Source organism: Diabrotica undecimpunctata, chromosome 2, assembly GCF_040954645.1.
Source record: "Diabrotica undecimpunctata isolate CICGRU chromosome 2, icDiaUnde3, whole genome shotgun sequence".
NCBI classification, from domain to species: Eukaryota; Metazoa; Arthropoda; class Insecta; order Coleoptera; family Chrysomelidae; genus Diabrotica; species Diabrotica undecimpunctata.
The window spans coordinates 47,776,202-47,799,907 of NC_092804.1; the positions used below are offsets into that span (position 1 = coordinate 47,776,202).

At 33.7% G+C, this 23,706-nt stretch overlaps 1 protein-coding gene across 8 annotated transcripts in view; it reads right to left on the minus strand.

Moving 5' to 3' along the window:
- LOC140434504 (very long chain fatty acid elongase 7-like) overlaps positions 1-23,706 on the minus strand; it is a 354,979-nt gene that overhangs the window by 21,720 nt on the left and 309,553 nt on the right. For all 8 annotated transcript variants that reach the window (XM_072522821.1, XM_072522819.1, XM_072522820.1 and 5 more), the window contains 2 exons: positions 17,835-18,025; positions 13,662-13,742 (listed from right to left, as the gene is read on the minus strand). In XM_072522821.1, the coding sequence (XP_072378922.1) occupies positions 13,662-13,742; positions 17,835-18,025 (272 nt within the window). The remainder of the gene's footprint in view (positions 1-13,661; positions 13,743-17,834; positions 18,026-23,706) is intronic.

Below are 23,706 nucleotides of genomic sequence, written 5' to 3' on the forward strand. Positions count from 1 at the left end.
AAGTACCTCCTCAACTATGGCCATTGGTATGGAAACAATAATATTAAATATAATAAATAATGAAAACAAATATTAATTATATCACTTTAACTAATGTCTATTAGGTGAAATCTTGTGGTAGAGTTGAGCGGTTTTTAGATAGTGTATAGTTTTTGTGATCTCTGTAGGGTTGTTGAGCATTTCCTTAAGAGTAGGTTTTAAGTCCAGTGCTTTATACAGATTGATAAACTATTTGCAGCCGGTGAGGATGTGTTTTACAGTCAGATAAACCTTTCAATGGTGGCAAGTTGGACGAGTTCCAGAGGACATAAAAAACCATGGGTAAGTTTGGTGTGGTTGATTCGGAGTCTTCTAATAATCGTTGCTTCTCTTCTAGTTAAGAAGTCTAGGGAGAGATGAAGAAGTTGTTTTGAAAACGAGTTTAAGGTCGTTAGCTAGTTGAATTGGGGTGACTCCAGTACTATGGTTGGTAGCTTCTTTGGCAAAATGATCTGCCATTTCATTACCAGTAATTCCAGGATGAGAAGGCAGCCATATGATAGAGACTGTTACATTGTGAGCAGAGAGATTTTGGTATATGTCATAAATGTTTTAAACTAATGGATGGTCAGTAAAAATTGTATTGACTGAATGGATAGATGAAAGGCAATCTGAACAAATGGCAATATATCTGTTTTAATGGGAGATGCATTTAAAAGTCAACACAATACTATATAGTTCACCTGTGTGAACGCTGCATGTTAAGGGTAACAGAGATGATCTTAAAAGTTTATGTTTAGTGATTACTGCACAGCCAACACCAGTGGTAGTTTTAGAAGCATCGGTATAGAGAATTAAATCATATGATTTTTATTGTGTAATTTATAAAAACCAGGGTACCATTTTGTAAGTAAAAGAGATGGTTTTTTTACCGATATGTGATTCGACAGCAGTAAGTAAGCATTTGTTAAATTTGAACCAATCAGCGTTTTTAAAGTTCCAGAAACTTCTAGTAGTGGTTTGCCTATTGGAAGAGCTGAATATGATGATAGGAAAGTGGTTGCTATCATGTAAAAACTTCCCAGGAGAGAAAAGTTGCAATTTTGGGGTCACAAGGGCTAAGATCAACGACTAAAAATGATCCTGAAGAGATGTTAAAATGGGTATTAAGTCCAGTATTTAACAGAAAGGTGTCAGAACAATTTTTTTGTTTATGTATTGTGTATTGAAAAATGTTTTCAATATCTTTGCCTTTACCAAAAGTAAAGTGCAACAAATTTAAGTTTGGGAATGTGACGTGGTGTTTAGCGCAGGTGGGCGGACTGTTTCTACCGGTGGCGTACGGAAACAGGTAGATTTAAAATAATTTTTCACAAGTATATCCAATTAAGTTAAGAATAAATTTGTTAATTTTTATTTTCATAGTTCATAATCATTATGAAGTTTATAGTTGGTTGCACTCGAAAAATAATGAGTAAAATATTAGGAGTACTTTAACAAATAACAAATTCCTCAATACTTACAATTTATTAACATTACGCCGAAAGGAAGGGTTTCAATAATACATAAAAATAAGTAGTTTATTTTAACTAATTAAGTAACATATTTATCTGTCTAAACCAGAAGTTAGTAAGTTAGTTATGATTCCTCGCATGATTATAAGATCTCTATTCCTGCATTTGAATCACTATCTTCATCCTCAGAAAAGCTTTCTTCTAATAGAACTCCTCTAATAACACTCCTGAAAATTTATTTTTTGCTATATTTTCAACATCATTTATATTAAATGTTGTATTATTAGTTGTCCTCTACCTTTTACAAAGCCCATATTTTTTCGATAGGGTTTAACTCCGGATGATAGGGAGGCAAACGAAGAACTTTATGTCCATGATGTTTAAGCTCAAAGTATAATACATAAAAAATGTCAAACTTATCGTACAAATTATTTTAGAGGATTTTTCAGCGAATTAAAATAATCATTGTATATTTTTGCTGAACGACCTTTTCCTCGTTATTAGTTTCGTAGACAGTCGTTAATAAGCTTTTTACGAAATTTTTGTCAAAAATAGAATTTGATTTATTATGAAACTTTAAAAGTAATTATTTTTAAACAGCTACCAACGGAGTGGAATAGCGGTATTATTGTACCACTACATAAAAAAGGAAATCAGTTAGAATGTGAAAACTACCGTGGAACCACGCTGCTGAATGCAGCATACAAAATAATGTCCAATGTCATTTATGAAAGACTTAGACCACACGCTGAAAAAATAGTTGGCAAATACCAAAGTGGCTTCTGTAGACAGAAGTCAACAATAGACCAGATATTTGTTCTGCGACAGATCCTCGAAAAAACAAGTGAATATAACATCGACACCCATCATCCCTTCATAGACTTTGAAAGCGCATATGACAATATAAACCGAGAGTTCTTAATAAAAGCAATGAAAGAATTTAATATACCAACACAACTAATAGAACTGATAAAAGAATCTCTAAAAGTAGAAAGTAGAATCCGGATACAAAATGAATTAACGGAAACGATAGATGTGAAAAAGGGACTACGCCAGGGAGACGCTCTATCATGCATCTTGTTCAACATCGTGCTCGAGAAAATACTGAGGGACACAACAGTCAATACACGAGGAACAATCATTAATAAAAGCGTGCAAATACTAGCATTTGCAGATGATGTTGACATAATCGCAAGATCAAGAAGAGAAATGATAGAGGCATACAACCAAATAGAACGAGCTGCACAAAATAGTGGTCTTAAAATCAATCAGACCAAAACAAAATATATGCAGGTAAGAAAAAACGCAGAAATAAGGCAGCCACAAAATATAACAATAGGAGAATACAACATAGAGGAGGTAAAAAACTTTATATACTTGGGATCCCTAGTCACGTCTGATAATAACGTTACGGAGGAAGTGAAGAGGCGAATATTTATTGCAAATAAATGTTACCATGGCTTAATTAGACACCTAAGATCAGATAACGTCGCAAGAAAGACAAAATGCCAAATATATAAAACCCTAATAAGACCGGTACTCACATATGGCTCAGAAACCTGGATACTTACTAAAAGAGAAGAAACGTTGTTAGCCACCTTCGAAAGAAAAATCTTGCGACACATATACAAGGGCACAAAAGAAAACGGAATATGGCGAAGACGATACAACTCTGAACTATACAAAATATACCAGGATCCGGATATTATAACATTCATCAAAATAGGACGGCTGCGTTGGATAGGACATGTAGAAAGAATGGAAGAAGGCAAAATACCAAACAAAATATTCAAACAGATGCCAGTAGGAAAAAGAACAAGAGGAAGACCGAAACTGAGATACTTAGAACAAATAGAAAATGATATAACAACCTTAAAAATAAAAAACTGGAGAAAAAAAGCACGAAACAGATCGGAATGGAGAAGAATCCTAGAACAGGCCAAGACCCAAAAAGGGTTGTCGAGCCAGTGATGATGATGATGATGAAAAGTAATTATGGCTTACGTTACTTTTATTATTATAACAATTGACTTTTTAATTATAAATATGTACCTGAATCAAAAATTCACACGCACATTAATGCACACAGCGTTAGGTACAAAGTCTCTCCTCCAGCATAAACAATAATCAGCGTTTTGCCCTTAGAAATCGGTTTCTTTAGATCAAAGTTTTTCCACTTTGATCTGCCCAGTGATATGGTGCAGTATGGCTGCTGTGTACCTATATCATCGGTATAAATTATGATTCTACCCTCGAATCAAAATTGAATTAGCTGCTTTAAATATTCTATTTATTTTAAACGAATATAATAACTTTTTTTAGGACACTCCTAGCGTCTTTGGATTTTCCATTGTCTTCGGATTTTCGCCACCTGCAATTTGTTCGAGATGATTTGAAGAGTATCTGTTCAAATCTTGTTCCTGTCTTTTTAGAAGCCATATTGTTAAATAACTATTATTAATAACTAAAATAAACACACTATAGATACACTAAATGACTTAATAATACACTAATTACTACTACCAATATACTAAGCACTAATCTGAAAAAAAATTAATAAAATATCCAACACGACCAAATCAACAAGTCAAACACTCTCTGCGATACGTACTTCTCAAACTACGACACTGGCAAGCAGTACACTGGTGGTTTCCATGGTAACAATAGTAAACACGATTCACTGCGCATCGTCGATGTATGAGTCATATTCCCAAACTTAAGTTTGTTGCAGTATACTGAATGAGCCCCAAATTCTGTTATGGGCATTAAAGTCACAAACAAGAATATACACGTCCCTACAAACACCAAACACACTCTCACCAACACACTCAACCAACACCATCACACATACATACACCCACACACACACACGCACCACACCTTAACAACCATCACCTACTCAATCACAAACAGCCAAAACACAACCCACAACTCAAAACACACAACAATCATCACACACGATCCAAAATTACAAAATCGAGGACATACGCCCAGACATCTGTCAGCAGAGACCATTCTATCGACTCATCAAAGACAACGATCTAATCCCAGATTTAAAATTAAACTCAATAAAAGTCTTTCCAACCCAAAAGGCAGCTTCCGTACGAACTACTAAACTTCTAGACCTCAAAGATCTCACGGCAAAACTTCGACAAATCACCAAAGAGATAGCATTATCTCTATAAATTCAGGATTCAGTGATCAACAAAACTTTCATTTAGTCATTGCCGGCGTCGACAAAAACTATCCTAAAAAATTATCGAGGATAATCTATCCGAAAACAAATTCCCATTCACCAAAATAGTTCGTATAATTGCCCGCTCTACAAATCCAACCACCTCTTTCATTTTTCACAAAACAGAGTTTTCACAAACTCTGAAACTAAATTCGCCGATGCACTCGGTATTAAGATCGAGGGAGAACAAAATGCAAGATTCCAAGATCAAGCAATTCTGTTCCGGTTCGACTAAAATACTGTTCGAAATGTTGCAAAAGCGGAAAACTCAATAACGAATGCCCCAAAAAATCATTTATCTGTCCATTCTGTGGACAACAACACAGGTCTACTGCATGGCCCACGATAGGTGATCCCCAATGTCCCAACTGTAATGGAGGCCACCCGGCATTTTCACAACAATGCCCACACCGAAGAATCCAACAAAAAAACACAAAACAGACACAATCTGAAAAGAGGAATAACACGATTCGTTATCTAAACCTAATGTCCAATACATTGTATGGATACGCCATATCAACCTCCTGCTACAATAATTCCATAAACCAAACCTTCACTCAACTCCGCATCTAAATACACAACACACATTCACTATTCATATATACACTTATCATTTACCCACACACATCCATTATTCATATATACACATATCATTTACTCTTACACACACACTTTACCTCCACCAAGCTCACAAATCCTAAACATATAAACATCGAAACGAAACCAGAAACAACACACAACCAATAACTACACAAATTCGCACATCCACACACACCAAACACTAAACACAGAGAGCACCCCGTACAGTCCCTAAGAGTCGCATTCAAAATCACAAGGAGAGGGGGAGATTGGTTTTCTATCGTTTCCCAAGCTCATTGCACAACGATACTTGATCCTAGGCGAGGACACAGCCACAGCTATCCTCCAAGCGCTTAAACCGAACAAAACAAAAAAGGCCAATAATCTGAAAAGGACCGTTTTTCCCAATGGAACTTGCACTTAGTAGCGGGCTTGGTCCAACCGGCGTCCAAAAGGTAGGAAATCCTTCTGGCACTTCTGCTTTACAGCTTCCATTTAGTCCCATAGAGCGACAATATGCAGATTCACGTTTATCCAACAAATAAAAACTCACCCTTGAAGAGGCACAGAGCCTAAACAAAGTAAAAAAGTTGGATTCATTCGCGTATAAAACTCTCTTTATGTTGTTTCCTCACAGTATTTTAAAGAATTATACAAGCAGGTATGGGCGATAAAACGTAGAATGAGCAGATAATATTATTTTTATAATCATTTATTACTTGGCTTTAACTTGTATAATTATAAATATTTTTTTAATGTCTCGCAATTTTATACAAATTACAGTCATTTATTATAACCTATAAAATTTATTCCAAGGAAAAGGACATTAACCTCCATTTATCGGCTAATCTAATGAAGATTTATTTGCGATATTTTATTTTGGAATGAAAAATGAGCTTAAAAATTTAAATTAATCCTACGTATCTTTTCCAATATATTACTGGATGCGCAAGATAATAGAATATGTCAAATTTGAACTTGGTTAAATAACAATATATCACGTAATATTTTTCTTTAATTAAGCTCGTTATTCAAAATACATAAAAATAGTTGTTTTTTTTTTAATATTATCATCAATAACTGTAAAACCTAAAATTTATTATAGAATTTCACCAAATGACGGTATGTTATTTACAAGACCCAACTTTTTGTGCAGCTTGCCGCATATATCTGGAGGCACGGATAAAACATAATTTTGTGCATGCTACAAAATTACAAAGTTAAATAATTTCAAACATGCGCTTCTTGCCTCTTGTCACGACAAGTGAAAAGAGATGTACTTAATTGCTATAGTTTTTCGTCTAAAGTAGTTTAGTTATACATGATCTCTACTTAAGCGATTCCTACCTTTTTAAAATATTTGTGTGAGATATCATCGACAGTTTTTTATTTATTTGAAAGGCCTCTCGACGCCTCGATATAATATCGTTCAAATATCTGTCGAGCCTTCGTGGAACATAAATCAGGCTGAATTTGACCGATTGCAAGAGTTATATTGGCCTTCAAGGCCGCTATAGTTTGTGGCTTATTCGCATTGACCTGCGACTTAAGAAAACCTCACAAGTAAAAGTCTAATGGGTTCAAATCGCAAGAACTCGATGGCCAGTTCACACCACCACGCCATATGACCATACCCTTAAATCGCTCGTGCAGAATGTCTAATGTGGCATGAGCTGTACAGCACAGCACAGTATCCTGTTGAAATCACATGTCGCTGGTGTCCATATCATCCCATTTAGATTAAAAAAAGTTGTTAATCATTGACCTACAGCGCTTGAGGTTGAGAGTATTAATCTGACCAAGGTCGTTTTCAAATAAATAACCGATGATGAAATCCACACTAACCAGTGACTTTTTCGGGATGTATGGGACGTTCTTGTTTCCCATCCGGATTGTTAACGTTTCAAATTTGAAAATTTTGTTTGTTGAACTATCCATTTATCCAAAAACGGGTCACATCACTCAAGATGATTTTTCGATAAAAGTTAGAATCAGTTTCTAACTGCTACAGAGCCCATTCAGCGAACATACGTATTTGACTATGGACGTTTTCTTTCAGCTCCTGAAGTTCTTGGGAGCCACGTGAAAACGACTGCCTCGAATTCTACTACAAACTCTCAAAAACAGCGGCGATGTGTTTGATCACTAAATTTATCAATCTGTCTGCTTTCTTCTTCTTATTGTGCCGACTTCTAACGAAGGTTGGCGATCACTTATTTAAACGCTTCCATATCTTTTGCAACGTGAAATCTCTGTTTAACACTGAGGTTAGTCTAGTCTCTGATATTCCTCAGCCAAGATTTCTTCTTTCTTCCCAAGCTTTTTCTTCCCTCTACTCTTCCTTACATGATGACGTGCAGAAGACAGTATTTATCGTTGCGAAGTATGTGGCCCACATGTTTTTTTTATTTTAATTGTGTTTATTAGCTTTCTGCCATGTCCAACTTGTTTTAACACTTCTTTGTTTGAGACTTTTGCAGTCCAAGGAATTTTTGGAATACGCCTATATAGCAACATTTCCAATGCCTCTAATTTTTTTACGGATTGGGCTTTCAGAGTCCAAGCTTCTACCCCATGTAGCAGTTGTGACCACACATAAGATTCGACGAACCTTAATCTGATAACCATACTCAATTTTGTATTTGTAAACATTGACTTGTGTTTTATAAATCCTTTTCGAACTATTTTAATTCTGACCTTTATCTCCTCATCTTAATCTAACTGTAAGTTTATAATTACTCCGAGGTATTTATACTTGTCGACCCTCTCTAACGGTTTACCCTCCAATATCAGATATATGTTGTCAATAGAGCTTTTTGAGACCACCATGTATTTGGTTTTATCTATATTCATTGCAAATCCCATCCTTTTGCTTTCTCTTTTAATGATTTATATAAAAATTTGTAAATCTTCTATATTTTCTGCCATGATTGTGGTATCGTCTGTAAATCTTATGTTATTAATGATTCTCCCTTCAATCCTTACACCTTCAGTTCTTTCCCATAGTGCCTCCTGAAATATCAGTTGGAAGTACACATTAAATAATTGTGGCGCCAGCACATATCGCTGTCTGACTCCTCTTTGAATTTCTACTTGGTTTGTCTCACTATCTTACGACCCTTACGACCGCTGTTTGATTGATGTATAAATTTTTGACCAAATTAATATCCATGGGATCTAGGTGTATGTATATCTGTCTGCTCTATATAGTGTAAAAAGTGCAGTAGACAAATATTTAAATTTAGTTTCGCCAAGTAACTTTACACCTGTAGATGGCGTTGTAACGTCCTATATAATTATTTTTATAATTATACTTTTATAACGGGAGAGATTTGTTTTCAATCCAGAAATATGTATAAGAGGATGGCAGAGACCCTATATTAAAATCAAATCTCAAAAGTCTTTCGGCTTAACAATTTTTGCTTATTTATTAACTGATTAAATTGTAAAAATTAACCTGTTTTTTGTTTTTCTCCACTAACTATAATCAATACATTAAGAATTTAGTCGAAGACTACCACGAAGCCGTAAAAATTTTAATCAACGATTTCTTAACTATGATGTCGTCACTTCCTGACTTAATATTTATAATTACTGCAATTCTTCTTCTTCCCAGAATTAAACCGCTTGTTCCCAAACAGAAATGATTTGTGGCTCCAGCAAGATGGTATGTTCTACACTATACTATATTGGTGAGAAATTATTTAGTCAACGCCTTTCTAAATCGATGGATAGTTCGAAGAGGAAGAGTATCAATAGAATGGCCAACTTGTTCACCAGATTTAACTGTTCATTTCATTTTACGGAAATTCCTAAAAACTAACTTATACCAAAAGAAATGAACTCAAAGAACAGTTGTGAATTGAAAATTCACGACTATGGAAATTCGCTCCTCTTCTTTCTCATTGTATTTTAGTAAGGGTCATCAATTTGAGGACACGCTTTGATTTTTTTCGTAGTTAATAAATAATAATATTTATTGTAATAATTAAAATTTTTAATAATATAAATAAACTAAAAATATATTTCTATTTAAAAAATCGATTAAAAACCGACTTGTTTCAGGATATTTCTCCAAAGTCGACGGGTTTCAAATTAGTAAATGTACTCCTTTTATTGGCAACATACTGCATATATACAGGGTGATTCTTTAAAGGTTCTAATTAGACGTTTAAGAGAAACTTGAGATGTTTGGTATTTTACGAGATACGACCAATTTTATTTTGAAACAGCGAATTGACACCCTCTATCCCTGTATTGTACCCCTTTATAAATAATAAAATTGCAAACATTCCTTTATATATATATATATATATATATATATATATATATATATATAAATATATATATATATATATATATATAAATATATATATATATATATATATATATATATATATATATATATATATATATATATAAATTTCTTCCTTCGATTTTTTGCTAAATTAATTAAACGTGAATGCTTGTGAAAAACCCACCAAATACCGGTTTAAAAATAAACATTGCAGTAGGCTTTAGTTACAAAACTAAATGAAACGAAATTTGCATTTTTCAAAATCATTGAAAATCTTTTGGAACAGGTCATGGACCACACCTGTTTTTTTCCACTAAGCTTACTAAGCCACTAAGATAGCTTTCCACTATCAAGACGTCGCACTGTATTTTAGCTTAATGATGAATATATAAAATAAATAAGTTCCTCTTTGAAGGTCAGCATCTTTAACTGGGATAATTTGCATTAATTGCGTTATTATTGACTTTAGTTTTTGATGTTGATATTATTTTGAGATAGTATTGACAAGTTTTTTGCAACAATTAATAATTTAATTTTTTATAGACTTTTTTAAATGGATCAGATTTAATATAATATGATTTCTATATAACATAATCTATTGGAAGCGTACTAATTAATAATATAATACAGTGAAAAATAATAGCTCGTTTCTAAATAAATGAATTTGCTTTCTATAACAACAATTTGGGCATATTAAATTATTTTTTATAGTTTTGTACCTCAGTCACTGCTACATCTTACCAAACCGAAATGAAAGTAATTGACAAACGCAAGATTTTTTTAGAAATTCTACAACGTTTAGTGATAACTGTTATCATGATCTAAACTAATTATAGAAAATGTAAATATACACTTATACATTAAAAACCTGGCCATTCTACTTGCACAAGAAGCAGTGTTAGCGGATGGTCTCCGAACATTAGTAAGATGAGGCTTTGGATTTTCGCAAAAAGAAGTGATTCTTCTAGTGGTCCAATTTGTTATCAAAAATAAATTAAAAATCCCTTTTAAAAACAATATCCCGGGGTTTGAGCCATCAAAATACGTCATAATGTATTAACAAAAACTCCACAGGCCGTGGAGTTTGCTCATAAAGAAATGACAGATCCATTTGTTATTGGGGATTATTTGAAATTTTTGAAAGCAATCTTAGACGACGAGCAACTTAACGAAAAACCTACCCAAATGTGGAATTTAGATGAGACTAGTCTCTCCATGGATCTCTGAAAGACAAAAGTAATTGAAGAAAAAGGTGTGGTACAGTATGTTCAGGCGTAAAACGTGGTCCGCGAAAAGAGAATATGACAACTCTATCAACAGTTACTGCTGCAGAAGAGAAAGCTCCTCCGCTCAAGATTTTTATCATTTTTAAAAGAAAATACGTCTGGGATCAGTGAATAGCAGGTAAAGATGACGGTTCTGAAATCGGTTATGCAGCAAGCATAAACGGGTGGATGGAAGCAGACATATTCCTAAATTATATAATAAAGACTTTCATTGTTATTATAGGTCCTGAAAGACCTGTACTACTAGCGTATGATGGTCATAGCACACATGTGGATTCCAGAGTCATACAAGTGGCTGAAGAGAATAACGTTACAATACTCAAGCTACCCGCGCACACCTCAGACCATCTCCAGTCACTTGAATTGGCTGTATTAAAATCATTTAATACTAATTGGAATGCAAAACTTGTGGCTTGGCAGAGACAAATTACTGGATCTGGAATAAAACTTCCCAAAAATAAGTTTTCAGAGAAGGTAAGAGATGTATGAAAGGACTTGAAATCAGGCATAATTCAAAATGGTTTAAAAAAAGCGGGAATATATTCTTAGAATGCGAAAGTCGTTCCGCAACAAAAAAATCACACTGATGCCTGGAAGCGATAACAACCGCAAAAAATGCAGCTAAATACACTGTTGCAATTCCTGGAGGCAAGAGTATAGGTAAAAATGTTAATACTTACATACTAGAAGCTTTACCAAGTGACGCCTTTTAAAAGTTCAGCCGAGAGAAGCTTCATTCCAGGATCTTTTATTTGACACAGTTATGCAGTAGGCCAAAAAACAAAAGACGAATTGCAGCAGAAGCAGAAGTGATAACTCTGCAATAGGTCAAGGAAAAAATTGCAAAAGCAGAGTCAATTAAGAAGCAAAAAGATTCCAAGATAAAGAAGAAAATTAATAATAGAGTAAGCAGTAGAGAAAGTGAAGGAGAATGAAGGAAAATTTTCAAGACTCAGATGATGACATAGATTTTCTGGATCAAAACAGTTCATTGGAGAGAACAATACAAGTGCCTTTTGTATTGATGTTAATTTTTGGGTTTTGCTGAAATACTGCCCAAAAAAGGTTTTTAGATACTATTTAGGATAAGTCATAGAAAATACATTGAACGATGAATACCTGGTGAAATGTTTAAAACTTAAGCATAACAGTGCTCAGTTTTTTTGGCCCGAGGAACACGACGAAGATACGGTAACGAAAGACACAATTACAAGAATTTAACGAGAACCTGAGAAGGATTGTCAAGGTTCATATATAGCATAAAAATATTAGTTTTGTGTTTTTTTAGGTTTCACCAGAAATTAAATTTTATTTTATAGTTATTTACGCATATATTTAGTTATAATAGAACTTTCCTTTATGCACAGCTTTGTTAATAAGCATTACGTTATTTTATGTTATATACTTGTTGTAAAAACAATATATTTATAATATTGTAATTGTAATATAGTTATTTTATCAACTTGTGCGCTCAGATCGTCAGCCCTCGTGTTAATGTGTTAGCGACCCTCTCCCTCATAATCTCACTTCACCCCGCGTTATAGTACTTAGGACAAGGACAGTGCGAATTTGCCTCTCAGCAAGTAAGGACCGGGTGTGTTGTCGAAAAGTTCATGAGTCACAGATGCGCTAACGGAAACCGGTATTTGTGTTAAACCGTAAACAGTTTTGTTTTTCTCAATACTCTGTATCTTTGTTACTGCCTCCTAGCACTGTAAAGCTAATGATATTTGTATAACTCTTTTTAGTATTATCAGAATTGCGATAATTATCAATGTAGAATCAGCTCTTAAGTTCACTATAAATAAATCGAAGAAAAAATACGTCTTAAGTGTTTTATTGCTTTAGTGGTCCTTAATAAATATTTTGAAGCAATTAGGTGTTCAAGTACGTCTCCCTTAAATGTGGAAAGTTTGGTAATAAATTTATCCTCTCCAACATTTGTGCTTGCCGAGAGGCAAATTAGCACTGTCCTTGTCCTAAGTCCTATAACGCGGGGTGAAGAGATATTATGAGGGAGAGGGTCGCAAACACATTAACACGAGGGCTGACGATCTGAGCGCACAAGTTAATAACATAACTATATTACGATTACAATATTATAAATATGTTGTTTTTACAACAATACTTATTTAAATAAAAATACTAAATTACTGCCATCGTTTGAACAGACTATTTATTTTCTCACTGGGAAAGAACAGGATTCGAACTTACATTGTATTGGGACAAATGGATGTTCCGTACAATTTTGACATTCTGTTCAATATTACCCCATATGTAGGTATAAGATCGGACACTGACCATATATTATTATTTTTATTGTTTTAGTAAAACGTTTATGTTAACTATAAATCTAACCTTGTAGATGGATAGAGTATGCCTTGGAAATAATGTATGCATTTTATTCTAATTTTATGCCTAATTTTCACTTTATAATTGTAAGACAAATTTCATGTTTACAGTTTTTGGTGCGATCTTACCCCGACGCAAATTATAGAAAAAATGCCTATCATAAATGAACTACACTTTTTGGTTGGTGGTTTTTAATTTTTAGGTTTAATTTGGAAAGCTTTATATACTGGAAAAAATCCAAAAAGGATGTTTCACAAACCACTTTTTAGGAATACAATTTTGATTATTGTGAAAATATTTTATTTATGATATAAAAGCACGTTTTTTTTATTTTAACGGTTTTTACCAGTTTGTCCAAATAGTGATTACGGGCATAAAAATCTTAGTTGTTATTCAAAATTACTTATGCGTTTACTCACCCGCATGGCTAACGGTTGCCGTGAATAATCTACAGGTTGACATCTGTAACTATAATGACTGAACCAACCTGCTACACAACTCTAAAATAAAAACGAATAAATTAATAATATTAAAAATACAATATGATTAATTGAAAAAAACATTAATATAAAAAACAATCGCTATCAAAATTACATTAATAATAAATTACCTAACGATAACGGTAAAGAAATAAGCTGCTTATTAAGAATCTAACTAACTAAAAAATTGCAGTTGCTAAACAAAGTAGATGAGGTCGAAGAAACACTAATCTGTGTGTCAGACGATATGATTGTATGTTGGGTCCTAGAATTCATTAAAATGTATACCACAAATTTTTCAAGTAGAAAGGAACAATTTAAACTACTAGGCTTGTTCAATTGAAACCTTCTTTAGTTTAGAAAAAAATTATTGGAAAATATATCTACAAATAATTAATGCGCATATTAAATTGTTTTTCAACTAATGCATACCCTGCTTGAAGAATGCTTTTAAAGCATTTTAAAATTACCCTTAAACGCCTTTTTCAGTGACCCAAAAATATGGAAATCGCAAATAGATAAATTGGGATTTTAGAGTGGATGCTCTAATATCCTCTATTTCTTTAAATAAATATTTTATTTTACTAACTGGGACCAATTTAGAACTATCTCAGATGAAAAACTGTAATCAAATATCACACTAAAAATTAGTTTCCAAATCGACGCAGCCGTAGAATACTTCACAAGTTCAGTTCAGCTAGATGCACGGCAATTTACGCCTAATCAAAGAAAAAATTTGTATTACAATAATCATGACTCACCAACACTCTATTAAAGATGAAATCGCTAACAAAGGGAGACTTAGGAAAATCTGGCAAAGAAAAGGTCACCAAGACATAAGGCAATATATGCAGAGCAACGATAAAACTGAAAAGAACTCAAAAGAACAAGAATTTATTCAATACCATCTACTTTGCCAACTACCTTAACCAAATGCTCATTATAGAAGGCTATAAAAAAATTAATAGATCCTAACTCCTAATTCCCTCAATCCATACGGAAAATGGTAAATGACCCAGAACTAACCAGAAAAAAGCTGAAAAGTTTGCTAACCACTTAGCCTGCGTTTTTTAACTTCATCCCTCGAGGCTGAACTTTCTCAAAATTCCGTTATAGAAGTTAGCATGCACTGTAGGTTCTGTAAACTCTATGAGCAAGAATCCTTCATGCTCTAAAATAAGTTGTTAAATTTTTAACATGACCTTGTCTGCAGAAGTTTGAACTTTAAACTTCTTTGGTTTGCGGGTTTCCATTGCATCGATGAAAGTTAATGAGTGGTTCAAAATAATGACTCCAAGATTCGTCGCCAGCAATTATTAACGAAAAAGAGTAATTTCCAATGAAGATAATCCTATTGGCAAACTTTTTTGGTCTTCTAAATTCTAGATCCTAGATCTATGATCCTATTCCGGAGTAACTGAAATGCATGACTTGTTCTATTTTGTTGGTTAATCATTAGTGTACATCCGATGAGGTTTTTGCTATAGCCATTGACTTGGTCTTTTCGTGGGATATTAACATGTTTAATTTGTGTACTGTTAAATTGAATCTGTAAAGTAGGCGTTAGAGGTCATCTTCATTTTCTGTTATAATTATTGTATCATCCGCATAGTAGACGATACTCAAAGCTCAGTTTCCCATTTTTTTCAAGTGTTGGTTTTATTTACGCTTTCAATTTACTTGTCCATCATCATGTTAAAGAGCTTCGGACTAAGGCTATCCCTCTGCCCACTTTGCCCTCTCATTCCTGCCGACACGTTTATTTCTTTGGTCAGTCCATCTTCCGTTTTACTCTTGTTTTATTGCAACTGTTGAGTTCTCTGAATATTACTTTTTCAACTTCATGATTTGGATTGCGTCTTTCAGTTGGACTCTGTCAAACACTTTTTGAGATTCACAAAGCAATTCACAAAGGTTTGTTGAACTCTTTGGACTTCTCTTTTGGTTGTTGTAATATGAAGATCGCGTCGGTTGTGAATCTATTGGTAATAAATCCTTGTTATTTAATTGATATGCCAATGGTGTTAATTTACTTCTGTGACAGGATATTGTTAACAATTTTGATGTAGACTGGAGCAACGTTATTCTTCTGTAATTATAGGTCTCAGTTTTTAGTCCTTTTGTGTATATTGGTATTGTTACGCTTATTATCCATTTCTCTGGTATGCTACCATATCTTAATATTTTTGGAAATATCTTTGTCAATTCTGTCAAGATTTTTAGGCTACCGTATATAATAAGCTCGTTATTGATACCATCAGTTCCTGGAGATTTCATGTTTTCCATTTTCTTTATTTCTATTTTCGTTGCTATTTATCCCTCTTTAATGATTATATCTTCGTCATTGCCAATATCTTCGTCAATATTTACGTTATTTCGGTCTTGTTCTTCGGTGTAGATATCGGTGTCATTGTACAGATTATTGAAGTGTTCTGTCCAAGTTTTAGGTTTTATAATGTTTTTTGAATGTCATCATTTATTTTCTTCTATTTTTCTCTTATCATATTGCATACCTTTTTGTGACCTTGTATGTTCAGTTAGTTTTATTTATATCCCAGTTCACTATATTCACAAACTATGTTGTGTGATAGCATTTGCTGACGTTAGCGTTCTTATGTCAAATATGTGGCTAGGGTGTAGTTTTCTGTTACTGATTACAAAGTGGATCATTGACTTTAAGCTTCTGGTATAATATATATTTGTGGTCAAGGTATTGTTTGTACGTAATTTATTATGGGCACACAGGTTTGTTAGTTTTCATCCTTTTCCATTTGTCTTTCCTAAGTTGAATCTCTGCATAATTCCTGGTATGGCGGTAATCCCAATTCCTGAATTGAAATCGCCCATTACAAATGCACTGACCAAATTAGTAATGTTGTCTAATAGGTCTCATAGCGTGTCAAAGAATCGTTCTCTTCCATTGCTTTGCTTACACCAGGTACATAGATACTTAGAAAATGGATTTTCCATGAACGACATTTCTTGTAGCTGATATTCTAGTTTACATATTTAACTCATTCTTTACCGTTTTCAAATTTCTTGTGAAGTATTGCTACTCGTATCTGAGCTCGAGCATCCTTCTCAATTCCATTGTAAAATAGTATATGGTTTTGGTGTCTTTTTGCCTTATTTCTTAGTTTCTGATATGGTGCATATATGTATTTTATGGTGTTCCAGTTTTTTGATTAGAATTCAGAGTTGCAGTATAATTTCTTGGTCTTTGATATTTCAGGATGTGACGTTTCAGCTTCCGAGTCTTAGTATGTTCTTTTTCCATAAAGTTTCCGTTTTTAAGCCATTTTTTCATCTGTGATCTGTCCGTTCTACAAAGCTGTTCCGATAGCTCTGTGAGTAAAGTACTAATTTTATAATACTACTTAAGAATAGATTAAGAACAAAAGCTTATCTGCATAGTTAAATATACAAAACTGGCATATTAGTATTACACTCTTCATGTTATTATGCAGTATAAATTAGAATTAAAAAAATATTAATTTTCTTAACATGTACTCCATATTACCTCTATCTGTTACCTTATTCTGTTAAAGCTTCTGTAGCGTATAGTTTAAGTAGAATTGGATAGATGCAACAACCCTGTGATAAACCTTTTATAACTAGGAATGCTTTGGTAATATCTTTACCTATTTGTATTAGTTAATTTTTAATCGTTCGTCAACAATGGAGCCATTTGAATTTCAGTCAGCAGAGGAGGTAATCTAGAAAAAAACTTCTACAAAAACCGATGAGAAATTCGGAAATGTTTCCAGTAAAATCGATGAAATTTCTGAAAAAGCCGATGAGAAATATAACGAACCTTCTAAAAGAATCAATAAGGCTTCCAGAAAAACCAACACATAATTAGAAGAATTAAATATTCAATGATAGGCTTAACTTAATTCACATCTCAGGGATATCAGGAAAACAGTTTACGTCATCGTATACTTCACACTCACCGTGATTCAGCATGCGGCACGAATATTCGAAATGCTTTCGGATTTATAGAATTAAAGTTTACACGTTTAGTTTTTGATTTTAATGCATTTTCCCTGATAAATTCGATATTTGGTGTGAATTTATGGGACTTCTTAAATATGATAAAATAATAATATTTACCTCATAAAATAACCACGTGCTAAATATCACTTGAAATAGATTATATATCACTAAAACTTTCTTCAATTCAAAAGGTTTTCTATTTTCCATAAATTTTGGTCCTAATACTTTTACGATATATACATAAGTTAAGCAGATAGCAAGCGTGTAAAATGGGGAACTCATAAGGAACCAATCGTTGACTCTCGGATCTGAAAATAAAAAAAACAACATTAGCAAGTTTGTTTTAAATATATATTATTTTTTAAAGTTGGGGTATAATTATATTTTGGAAATATTTTAAAAATATTTATTAGGTTTTATTTAGGTTTATATTTCTCTTTATTTTAAGAACAAGTTAAATGTTAGATTTTACATCCTATCTTTATTTGCAAGATATTGTAGATCGAAAGAACGACGGTTGTTAATATGCTTAACGCTAACTTTAATATTTATCAGGATACAATCCTGGCGAATACCTTTAAGAACGACCAATGGTTTCACCCCTACCATCTGATTCCAGTATTAATTTAAGATAATTTCTTTGACCATTACAACTATACCGATCTCTCTCAGTGTTGGTATGATAAATTTATACTTGATATAATCAAAGGAATTCCGATAGAGAATGAGACTTATATAAAACATTCTGTGGAAGATAATACTTTTGAATTGTTTAAACGAAAAGGGATCTCCTTTACTAAACCTGTAACAAAATCAAATTCTTTACCAGCATTTATTACTTAAATAAAGGTGGAAACTGTAATTCAAAGAATTGTGTAAATGAAATGGTTGGGACACGTGGCACGACAAAACAATGAAAGATGGGGATGGATGGGGAGAAACAATCAAAACATCAAATAGCACAAAACAGAGACGAGTGGAGAACTCATGGGAGGCCTTTGTCCAGGAGTAGATGCAAACAGGCTAAAGAAGAAGCAGACATTTAACTGATACAAATATATTAAAATACTAGTACTCAAAATACAGTTTAATAAAGACTAATTTAATAGAAAACTAGCACTAACAGCAATGTCACTAAAATAACAATCGAAGAAGTTGCCCAAGCACTACAAAAAGTAGTTACTGAAACACTATAAAAATCATCATCGAAGAGAAAGTGCAACGGGCACAGGATATTATAAATAACCTGCTAAGAAGGTAAGAGTTACCAGGAGATATAAAAACGGCAAATCTCATACTTATCCCAAAACAGGGAAGGGAATTAGAGGAGACTGGGACGTACAGACCTATATGCCTGTTAAATATTTTAGGCAAGGTCTTTGAGATTTTTGTGAAGACAAGGCTAGAGAGGGAGATAATGGAAAAAGGTGGCATATTCTAGCGCCAGTGTGGGTCCAGGAAGGGAAAATCTGCGGTAGACGCCATAAGCATGATCAAGAGTGAGATATCCATATATGTAGGAGCAGATGGATGGTGGCCTTCTTTTTCGATATAGGAAATGTTTTTAATAGTGCTAGCTGGAAAATTATCGTCAGACTACTGGGCGACTTAGGGATATCTCTCTATCTTTATGAGGACCACGGCGGGAGTGCCGCAGGGCTCCGACCTGAACCATTGCTTTGGAATATTGTATACAACGAGATTTTGGAGACCGACCTGGACATTAGTCGGCATTAGGCAATAGCGTATGCGGATCACCTGATAACGCTGGTGGAGCACAACGAAAACTGGCCAATAATACATAGAGCTAACCGAGCCCTCAACAAATTGAAGACCTGGATGAGAAGCAGGGACCTCATGCTGGCGATCGAGAAGACTGAAGCTATGATCCTCAAGGGGCAGAGACCATACAGTTTTTGTACTAAAAGGAGAAAAGATCCTACCTGCCAAAAAAGTAAAGTTCTTGGGGTGGTTCTAGATACGAGGAGAACTTTTGGTGAAAACATGAAGTACGTCGTTGGCAAGGCAGAGAAGAGAATTTTAACGCTGACAAGGATTATACCCAATGTAGGAGGACCAGTGACTGTTAAAAGGAGAATTTTAATAAAAGTGGTCTACTCTACTGTACCTACTCTATGCGACACCGATATGGCAACAAGTGCTTATGATCAAAAACTATAGAAGAATGCTAGGAAAAGCCCAAAGAAAAGCACTTCTAAGGGTAGCACGTGGAACATCAACGGTGGCCATACAAGCGATCGCGGCGGTGTTACCCATCCACCTGATGGTGAAAGAAAGGACGTAAATCTACGGGAAGGAAGTTCAGGAGAAAATATTAGCTACGAATAGCAGCATAACGGAGTAATAAGAGGAATGGACAAACGAGCATAGGGCGGCCTGGACGAGGTTATTTATTTCAAATATTATAGACTGGATAAAATGCGACGACAGAGATACTGTAACTACTTTTTCACTCAGTTCCTAACAGAGCACAGCTCCTTCCGGATCTATCTAGAAATAATAGAGAAAATAGCGGTTGAAAACTGCGCAGAATGTGGAGTGTCTGATACGGTCAAGCACTGTGTGTTGAAGGGCAGAATATTTAATGGCAGAAACGAACTACAGGGATAGGTAGGTAACGAGGCGATACTGGAGGCAGTCTCTCAAATTATTATAAAGAAGTAAATACTAAAGAAGAATCTGCAGCAAAGGTAAAAGAGAGGGAGAGAGAGAGAGAGATTAGGATAAAAACTTCATAAAAAAGTTATATGATCTGATGAAGCGAAGTTTAGCAAAAATGGATTATTTAATCGATATAATTCCCATTTTTGGTCTAATGAAAATCCACAAGTTACTAGAGAACGTTATTTCCAAGATAGTTGGAGTTTTGTTGTTTTTTGTAAATAAATTTTGTAAATTTTAGCATTAAAATCTTATGATAAAAATTTGAATGGTGAAAGATATTGCCACCTTTTAGAAGCAGCCATACGACCGCGGCGTTACATACTTTAAGAAATGGAGCTTAGGCTTCAGCTTGGTAACAGCAAGATAGAGCACCTCCTCATAACTTTGGACTTGTTGCTCAGCATCTTTATGACAATTTTGATGATAGATGGATTGCCAGTCAGCGTTCGTTTCGTTGGCCAGCAGAGTCAGAGAGTCTTGCTCGCTTTTAATTCTTTAAAACCTGACCATATTTTTAAAATTATAAGACATAACTTAATGAAAGGATTCATAAATGTTGGAAGTAGATGGTGCTAATTTTGAACATTTATTATAAAACTTTATTACATTTAGTTATTTTAGTAAAGTTCATCTAATTAAAATAATACAAAATACTTAGTCAACCTTTTTAATGGTATCTCCAATAAACAATCCTTTCATGCTATTAGTTACTTTTCAGAATTATTAACTGATGAAAAAATAATACAATGTCAGCTTAAATAACGGAAATCATGGCCCTCCTTTATTAATGATGACATAATTAAGTGTTGCTATCTTTTAACTTAGATAATGAAATATCTCAAAAGTAGTTAGATTTAGGTATAGAAAATACCCATACCAAACGACTTGGCTTAACCCTTAACTGGAGAGACCCTATTTTAATACACACAGAGAGACATGCCGTCTAACAGACTACAATGTAGGAGAGGGAAAAAGAACTAAACTTACAAACTTTTTTAATATATTTAATAGTACTCTAAAAGCTGTTTGTATTTGCTGTTGAAATACAAGGTAAACAAACTCAAAATATTATCAGAGAATAAAAAAATAACTACGACTTTCTAGCAGCTAATTATTTACAGTTCGTGACAGCCACATGTTTTACTTTTTATTACAGTGAAAAAATAAATATACATCAAGTAAGCTTTTTTATATGAAAGGCACTAACACATACTGGATTACGTAAAAATTAACTCGCGAAATTATTTTGTTGTTTGTAATTATTATGTTGAAAAAAATGTCCAGCAACTGTAAAAGTTACATACAATTGGTACAAATTGGCTTCGTACACTGAAGACACACAGGTTTTCTACATCGGCTAAAAGGTATTTTGTCATACGGTTCTTCTTACGAGGGCACAAATAACATATTTTTCGCTTTTCTAGTACTAATTTATCGCTCGTTATCATCTACTTGGTTATTCTCAGGAATTCCAAAAATACTCGCTATACTAGCACGAATTAGTCGCGGTACATGAAAATTACCCATTCTTTGCTTCATATGATCTTCTACTAATTGTTTTGCTAATATTTAAGCAAAAGTAGATTTTTCTTGAATTTTACAATTGTGTTTGTAACTTTGGTGCAGTATGTATGCATTTACAATAGCAATATCTATTATACGAAAGAAAACAGCAAGAGTCCATCTGCGTGTTCTTCGACTACCTACACGAACTTTTAGCACATTTTTCGTCGATGCAGTCTACACCTCCTTTGTTGGCATTATAATATGAAATTATTTCTGGTTTTTCTATTGAAGAATCATTACAGGCTCTATCATGCATTGATGATATTAAAATTGTAGCTTTGTTTTTTCTGGTCACATAAGATACCATTGTACACTCTTCTCTAAATCCGTAAACACTAGAACCAGGTTCTCTGGTTTTATTGGCCAAAAATGACGGAGGTATTTCACGTTTGTTCTTTTTCAAAGTTCCTACATACTAAGTTTATTTTTTAGCAAAACATCTATTAGCTCTAATGACGAAAACCAGTTGTCCGCAGTTATGTTTCTGTTGCTGCCAATTAAAGGTTTAGTTAACCGCAAGACTGCTTGTGTTGGTTTTGAGTATTTTTTTTTCTTCGGGTAAAAGACTTAAGCCGTCCGAGTCTTTGCCACAGTATATATACCCGTTATAGAAATAACGTACTTACTTACACGGCTTATTAGGCATATATATATATATATATATATATATATATATATATATATATATATATATATATATATATATATATATATATATATATATATATTTAAAACGGCACCTTCCCCTAAAACTGACAAGCATTTCATCAACAGTTGCCGATTGACCTAGACCATATGCGTTTTGACAATTTTCAATAAAAGAATTGAATATATAAGAAACTGCTGCTACTAGATCATGTTTTTTTCTTTCTTCTCGATCATCTGGATTATCAAAACGAAGAACTGATAAAATGACTGCAAAACGCTTTTGATTCATGACAGTTCTAAAAATTTCCCTGCCAGTTCCATCTGTTGCAAAAAGCGTTTTTATATTTTCGTGGTTCGATTTGAATACCGCAGAATATACGAGAAGTCCTATGAAAGCTTTCATCTCCGTTATGTTAATATTCTTGAGGTCATGTTTATTTGAATCATTATACTTTATTTTGATTAAATTCAATTTATGATTGGTTCACTGAATAACACATAATAACATATTTTCGTCAAACAATAACTGCCATACCTTTAGAGGATCAGCTTCCTCTCCAAGACTTCGTGCTTTTGTTTTTAGGACGGGGAATTTTTGTTATTAAATTATGTTTCCTTGTACGAGATACTGGTCGAACTTCAGATTTACACCACCTGAATCGGTTTTTTTTCCGTAGAAATATGTTTGATTATTAGCCTCAACTATATTTTCTTCCGAAATATTTTCTTCATCACTTTCCGTAGAAATTTCTGAATCCGTCTGGCTATCAGATTCCAAATAAACATCATCTTGTACTCGATCAACATCACTAGCGACACTATCTAATTCGTCAAACCACTTTAAAGCTGTATGTTCAAAATCAGCATCGGTAAAACTGATTTTTTTGATGGACAGGCCATGATTGTAACAAATACGCGACGTTTTCAATGAAACAAAATGTAACCTGAACCGAGACGTGCCACTAAAACTGATTTTCGGTTTCGGTTATAACTTTTCCAGATGTGCGTATTTCTTTACCTAAGTCGGGTCACTAATAGTCAACGAATAATATAAAGAATATATGAAGTGATGTACCGATGGGCTGAGTTA